At 44.8% G+C, this 7,586-nt stretch overlaps 1 protein-coding gene across 2 annotated transcripts in view; it reads right to left on the bottom strand.

Moving 5' to 3' along the window:
• Positions 1–495: 495 nt before the first annotated feature.
• Positions 496–7,586, bottom strand: part of TMEM225 (transmembrane protein 225) — a 9,898-nt gene continuing 2,807 nt past the window's right edge. The window contains exons 2-4 of one of the 2 annotated variants that reach the window (XM_023762059.1): positions 2,309–2,455; positions 1,918–2,052; positions 496–927 (exon numbers count right to left, since the gene is read on the bottom strand). In XM_023762059.1, the coding sequence (XP_023617827.1) occupies positions 683–927; positions 1,918–2,052; positions 2,309–2,455 (527 nt within the window). In that variant the 3' untranslated portion in view covers positions 496–682. The remainder of the gene's footprint in view (positions 928–1,917; positions 2,053–2,308; positions 2,456–7,586) is intronic. The other variant, XM_023762060.1, reaches the window with a different exon arrangement.

Below are 7,586 nucleotides of genomic sequence, written 5' to 3'. Positions count from 1 at the left end.
TTCACTTAACCTAAATTAACATAGACATACCAGAATTTTTGTGGGCTTTTTTTTCTCAGTATTTTTGTGGCATAAATTTTCCACTCCTTTTTTTTGTTTTTCTTAAAAAATTATTGGATTTACTGGGTGACATTATTTAATACAATTATATAGACTGATCATGGGGAACAATTCCTAAACTTTATAAATGTCTAATCACTACGCTGTACACATGAAACTAACAGAAAATAATACTTACTGAATGCCAACTGTAATTGACAAAAAATAAAGCAAATAGGGCAAATTGGTAACATTTCATAAAGTGGGATGATGTGTACACAGGTTATTGTACTATTCTGTATTCTTTGTGGATGTTTGAAATATTTCACAAAATAAACAAAACCCCAAAGGTATGATATATGACTCTAAATCCTTGTGACGTACACGATGAACAATACAGCAAACATTCGTTATGCAACATTTATTACATTTTTAACAAATGTTATTAAATGGTGACATCCAATAGAAAGAAGTAGTTCAGCAGGGAAGGGAATTTTTTTTTTAAAGCCATATTCTGGGTTTTCTGACAGATGTCAACCAGGTCACAGTCATTTACAGACAACGCGGTTGCACATCCGCCCAGAAACAGGCACAGGAAAAGGTTTTCATTGAGATGAGCACGTAGGAGTGATGGACGATCAAGTCACATGGCCCAGGTTACCCGGCGTTTTTGCATTTGTGAGGCCTTCGGGAGCCTATCTTCCTTGGATGGATCAGAGGGCACCTGGACAATGCTGGGTAGAATGGGGCTGCGCTCTGGTAATGAAATCACTTGGATAGAACTCCCAGACTGCCGTCTCATGTCACTGTCTCGGCCAAAGTTTTCCATGGTGGATTCCGAGGCACTGTTCTTCATGACCCGCTGGTACTCTAGGAGAGAGAAGAGTCCTGGGGAAGAGAGAAACCGGGGGAGGGCGCTAGAGGAACAGTAGATGTTTCATGAAATAGTCAAGAAATATTTCCCTCTGCGTTGACAGAGAGACGCTGACCCAAAGCCCAGGGGGTCTCTTTTGAACCGCCCCAAGGAATTTGGAAGGAGGTCCAAATGCTTCGGTGGGACAGACCAAAACTGGATGCAGGAGAGTTCAGACACTTCTCAACGAAACAAGATTGAGGATTCTTTTTGAAAAGGGACATGCCTCTGAGTTAGGAATTTCTAAATGAAATTTTAAAACTCTTCTAGAGCCATTCGTCGGTTTGGCTCAGTGGATAGAGGTCGGCCTGCGGACCAAAGGGTCCCAGGTTCCATTCCGGTTAAGGGGCATGTACCCTGGTTGCAGACTCCTCCCGGCCGGAGCCCTGGTCGGGGCTTGTGCAGGAGGCACCCCATCGATGTGTTTCTCTCACATCTGTGTCTCTCTCTGTCTTTCCCTCTCTCTCCCACTTTCCCTAAGAAAATCAGTCAATCAATGGAAAAATATCCTCGGTTGAGGATTAACAAAAAAACAAAAACAAGACAAAACCACCTTTAGAAGCAAGGGTCTCCAATGTTGGTGGCTGAACATTTAGTATTAGGGATTGCTTTTCTCTGATCTAAAACTGCCCTGGCATGACACTGCCCACCCACCTACGTGAACAGTCCATGTTATGCACGCTCTTTAGTCTTCCCTGAGATGGGGAGGATATGGAAGACGGTAGCAAAGGTGGAGGTAAGGAGCTGCCCTCTTAGGCCAGCACGTTGACCATGTCACCCAGTCCTGATCTCCAGCTCTATCTCTAGAGGAATTGTCATCCGAGAGCGAGTCCACTTGAACTTTACCCCCTTAAAATGCAAGGATCGGTCCTTTTTCCTTATTCCCTTTCCCCATCCTTTCACTCTCCCTCTCATCCCGGGTAGATTGGTTCTCGTTCCCCATCAAAGGCCCTTAAAACACTCACCAGAGGCAAAATGGAAGAAAATGCTAATGTAGGCCGTGGAAATGTTCCAGGTGAGATGATAATTAGAGTAGTACACGGATTTGCCTTGTCTTAGCTTTATGTGATACAGTAGGAGTGTGGTGAGCAGAAGGACACCTAGTGGCCAAACAAAAGGAGAAAAAAAAAAGCCCCTTTTGAGGAACCGTGATGCCTCCACCCATCTTAACCCCCAGAGGGGCCTAATTTCTAAGCCTCCACCCTGCATATATGCACCTCATCCACGTCCGTGGATGGTTCCATTCAGAAGCTGCATATCGGAGCCAAAAATCTGGGAAGGCCACATTAGTCAGAAATGACAGGCTGGGCTCACAGACCAAGTACAGTGCCAGGGAGGGGAGCCAGGGAGTCTTACCGGTGAAGCAAGTGAGGAAGACAGCCATGAAGATGACGCACGCAGTTTGAGGAATCATATAGGTGAATTCCAATCCCAGGAAGAAGTTATAAAAGTAGGAAAGGCTGAGGACTATAATCAGCATGACTCTGATCACTTCCATCTCACCTGTTGGAAAGCAGACGCTCTCTTGAGAGAAGGACAGATGTTTCTTCTAGGCTCATTTCCACCCAGGGGCCACACATCTCTAAGTCAAAATGGAAATGGGGCGGGGGGGGGGGCGATTGAGAGATGTGATTACATCATACAGACAGACGTGGGGGTGACGAAGAAGCAGGAAGCCATAAGCTGAATGGGAGAGAGGACCCACAGAAACCGTATCTATCTTGGTATCTCTGTAAGTTTCTTTTCTCCTCCTTCCCTTTTGCAGAACTCATTTCTTAGGAAATACTCGAATTTCTCCTGTTCACCTCGGCTGTCCACATAACCGACTTGCCTGGTTGCCCATTGCCTTTCTTTTATACCCTTCTGTTCTTGCTGTGCTGGGTCACCCTGCTGCTCCTGCCAAGACTTCTCTACTGGCCAGCCAGTAAGTCTGTGAACTTCAAAACATCTCCAAAACATTAGACATGGCGAGGTTTTTGAACTCTGCCTTGACTATATGGATTATGAAAGTGGGCCCACTGCAGCCTGAGGACATTGCACCAGAGAATAACGAGTAAGCTGGTAAGGTCAGTGGAAGTCAAGGAAAGGTGAGCCCTCCCTCTCCACCCATCTTCCTAGGGTCTCGTTCTTACCTTTGGGCCAAATAGTACTGTGTATCCATGGGCTGTGGCTTTTTATAGTTGCTCTGGTCTCAATATTTATTCTAACCCAGTCATTGACCAAAATCCCTACTGCCAAGAAGACTAAGGCCCAAGAAGAGATGAACATGTTGATGGCCTGGATAGCTCTAATTGAGAGGTGCATGGTGGCAAGCAAAGAGTTCGAGCGGAGACCACCACCAGTAGCTCACACGCCTTTCTTCTGATTTGATTCGTCGTCATAGGAAGAAGAGAAAAATCTAGACGTTTAGTGATCGCTGAGGCATTGGCTGTGGCAGAAGCTGAAAGAGCCTATGGGGCCACTCCTATATTGGGGCCAAACTGCTGTCAGGGACGCTAACTGTCATGGAATCATCGGTTGGTTTGACCCTAGACCCTGGGGCCTGGTTCAGTGGAAGGAACCAAGGGGCCCAGGAGTTCTGAGGAAGCTCTCAGCGATATAGGGAGATATGATACCACACGCAGAGATAATTATCAGGTACACGGATCACTAAAGGCCTGGAAATAACTGAAACATGCATGACTAAGGAGGTCTAATTTTGTTTTATTTTATTTTTTAATAATATATATTTTTTATGGATTTCAGAGAAGAAGGGAGAGTGGGAGAGAGAGATAGAAACATCAATGATGAGAGGGAATCATTGATCGGCTGCCTCCTGCACACCCCCTACTAGGGACTGAGCCCGCAACCCAGGCATGTGCCCTTGACCGGAATCGAACCCAGGACCCTTCAGTCCGCAGACCAACGCTCTATCCACTGAGCCAAACCAGCTAGGACAGGAGGTCTCATTTTAGAGTTAGAATGATAGGTTCCAGGGTTAGTTGATATTATAAGCGGGGATTAGTGAAGGGCAGTAAGAATTAAAGATCTTTGACACAAGTGTCAACTAGTAGCGTTAAAAAAAAAAAAAAGGGAATCACCATTCAAAATTTAGGATGTTTTGGAGAAATGTGGTTCCTCATTTGGGTAGCCTAAAGCAGTTTAATCAGGCGGGCATCTAGGAACTAGACCAGTGTCTTGAAACGGAAAGAAATGGACTGATACGCCAAACCAATATTGCATGCCAATATCATTTACTTATAAAGTGCAGATAATTATTTGTCAGGATTGCCTTTGTATCTAGGCAGAGAAAACATTTTTGATTCCTTAAAGTAAAGGCAACCATGTATACCCTAAGCTCAGAGTCAGAGCACTTGTACTTAAATAAAAATAAATAAATGAAAGCTTTTTCCTGAACTAAGATGAAAGTCACCTCCAAAACCTGTCTGCCTATTTCTTCAACCTCATTGCAGAACCTGGAATTGCTGGATTTCTTTCATTGTCTCAAACACACTATGTTGTCTTGCAGACCTCTGTACACATCTTATTACATTTTATATATCTTTCTAAAATATATATTTATTAATTTAAGAGAGGAAGGGAGAGGGAGAGAGAGATAGAAACATCAATGATGAGAGAGAAACATTGATCGGCTGCCTCCTGCATGCCCCCTACTAGGGATCGAGCCCACAACCCGGACATGTGCCCTGACTTGGAATCGACTATGACCTCCTGGTTCATAGGTCGACACTCAACCACTGAGCCACGATGGTTGGGCTTATAGCTGTTTAATTTTTTGAAATAATGCTCAATATATTTAATCTTACAAAGGAGACATTAATGAAATGGCCTCCGGATCCTGGTTTTAAATCCCGATTCTACCACTAAGAAGCTTGTGGTCTTAAAGATGATAATGCTTCCTACTACATAAGAATTTTGTAAGAATTAAATTAATTTAGAGACGTAAAGACGTCTTAAAAAGAGCTCCTGGCACATAGATGATACATAAGCAATGACCCTCGTCTTCATTTGGATTCCCTGGGAAGGAGATGCTAAGGTGGAGATTTGTGCCTGGGGAGTGGATTGGGAGTACACCCAGGAGCCACACCTGTTAAGTGCTTCAGAGAATCAGACTTGAGCAGAAGTTGAAATGAGATGCAGTTGCAACCCAAGGAGTGTTAGCCAACAGCTAACGCCCAGCGCTCTGGGTCTGGGGTGGTCCTTGGGAGCCATCCTGAATGAATGGAGCAAGAGAGTTGGTCATGGAATGCACGCTGCTCCTGGACAGTCCTTTATGTCTTGGGAACTGCACGCCTTCGCAGTCAGCACTTCTGGTGGCTGTGAGAGTGAGTGCTCGCCCTGCCCCACTCCTGTATCAGGGGCCAGCGTGCGGTTAGGACTTCCAGCCGCCATGGAGTTGTCTGTCGGTTTGACCCTTGACCCTTGTGGACTAGTGAAGCAGAAGTCCCATGTGGGGAATAGGGAGCACACTAAGACAACTTATGCTATTACCTGCTCACATATTGATGCTTATATATATATTTTTTTATATTTTATTGATTTTTTACAGAGAGGAAGGGAGAGAGATAGAGAGTTAGAAACATCGATGAGAGAGAAACATCGATCAGCTGCCTCCTGCACATCTCCTATTGGGGATATGCCCGCAACCAAGGTACATGCCCTTGACTGGAATCGAACCTGGGACCCTTCAGTCTGCAGGCCGACGCTCTATCCACTGAGCCAACCGGTTTCAGCTGATGCTAATATTGATTGCTATACAACAGAGCCCCAGGAGTAGGATTTCTAGGTGGAAAGATGGATGCCTCTAAAATTTAAAAAAAAAAATTTTTTTAATCCTCACTCGAGGATATTTTCCCATTGATTTTTAGAGAGAGTGGCAGAGAGAGGGAAAGACAGAGAGAAATATCAATGTGAGAAAAACACATTGACTGGTTGCCTCCTGCAGGCGCCCTGACCAGGGCCAGGGCTGAGGAGGAGCCTGCAACCGAGGTATGTGCCCTTGACCAGAATCAAACCTGGGACTCTTCCGTCTGCAGGCTGATGCTCTATCCACTGAGCCAAACCAGCGAGGGTTCCACTACTGCCCCTTGTTCCACCTCAGTTACCACCGTCTCTGCTTCCTTCCTCCTCTCTGCTCTTCCTCCTTCCCCTTCTCTCATGAGACCTTTCTACCATCCTTAACACAAAATTCAGTGCCATTTTCGTTTCTGTACTGATCTCAACACAAGGTTTGTAATAGAGCTCAAGCCGAATGGGAAAATGACTGACACACAGATTCCCAAAATCTGAAGCAAAACAACAATGCCTTTAGAACCTACCCGCAAATTTTTCTAAAACCTACTGTATTCGTTTTCTAGAGCTGCTGTAACCAAGGACCACAAATAGTTTTCTTCAAACAACAAAAGATTATTGTCTCACAGTCTGACTTCATCTGAATTTGTTGAAATTTGAAAAGACTCTATTTCCAAATAAGATCATATTATGTGTTGTTGGGATTCAGAACTTACTCATATCTTGCTCTGGAGGGCACAATTAAATCCATAATTTACTTCTTGTAAATTATTCAATAGCCCTGGCTTAGTTACGCTTTGTATCTCAATCGAGAATAAACTTGCTGTCAGCTAGATGGCAATGTTTTGTCTTATTTCCTGTAATTCCTGTGGGTTCATTTTAGGTTTAAGATAAATATTATTATAATTTTACTAGAGGCTCAGTGCACGAAATGTTGTGCATGGGGAGCAGGGTCCCTCAGCCCGGCCTGCTCCCTCTTGCAGTCTGGGACCCCTCGCTCCTTACCGCCCGCCTGCAGCGGAGGCAGGAGAGGCTCCCGCCACTGCCGCTGCGCTCACCAGCCATGAGCCTGGCTTCTGGCTGAGCGATGCTCCCCCTGTGGGGCCAGACTGACCACCAGGGGACAGCTTCTGTGTTGAGTGTCTACCCCCTGGTGGTCAGTGCATGTCATAGCGACTGGTCATTCCACCATTTGGTCACTTTGCATATTAGGTTTTTATTATATAGGATTTCCCCCAAGAGTATTTACCTGTAAATGGGAGATTATTTAATCCATAAAACTCCCAGTATTCTGGCAGATGGTAAATAAAATATGAGCCCTACAGGGGAGCATGGGCTTTGTAATTCCCAGGGGCTTGACCTGATCGAAAGAATCATCACTCAAGCAAAGGTCAGGGCATCTGTCTGATGCTCATGCTGATGAATTTCTCACCCATCCACCCTTTGGTCTCTTTTTCAAGCGTTCCCTTCTCTAGTGCAAGTCCAGTGATCACTTGTCAGCCCGTGATGAGGAGACTTTAAATGATGTTGATGGCTTCGCCTCTTTCCAATATCATTTATTTTTATTGTTTATAAGTGCCCACATGCCCCTGGCCTTTCACCACAAAGAAAATCAAGTGTGAAGTTAAGAGCAAGATTCATTGAGATTTCCCCAAGCAACACACAGAAAATGACCTTCATGATCAGCATAGGTAACGCTGCTGTACCTGTCCAACAATGTGTATTTTGTTGCTTTGCAAATAGCCTTGATAGTCCCTATGTAAATTAGTGCCTTGTCTCATGTTATTATGCATGGTTCCTGAAAAGGCAACAACTAGAATTATGAATGAACTTGGGTGGGGGG

Source organism: Myotis lucifugus, unplaced genomic scaffold, assembly GCF_000147115.1.
Source record: "Myotis lucifugus unplaced genomic scaffold, Myoluc2.0 scaffold_229, whole genome shotgun sequence".
NCBI classification, from domain to species: Eukaryota; Metazoa; Chordata; class Mammalia; order Chiroptera; family Vespertilionidae; genus Myotis; species Myotis lucifugus.
Note: the sequence above shows the minus strand (reverse complement) of the source record. Positions and strands in the feature narration are given on the sequence as shown.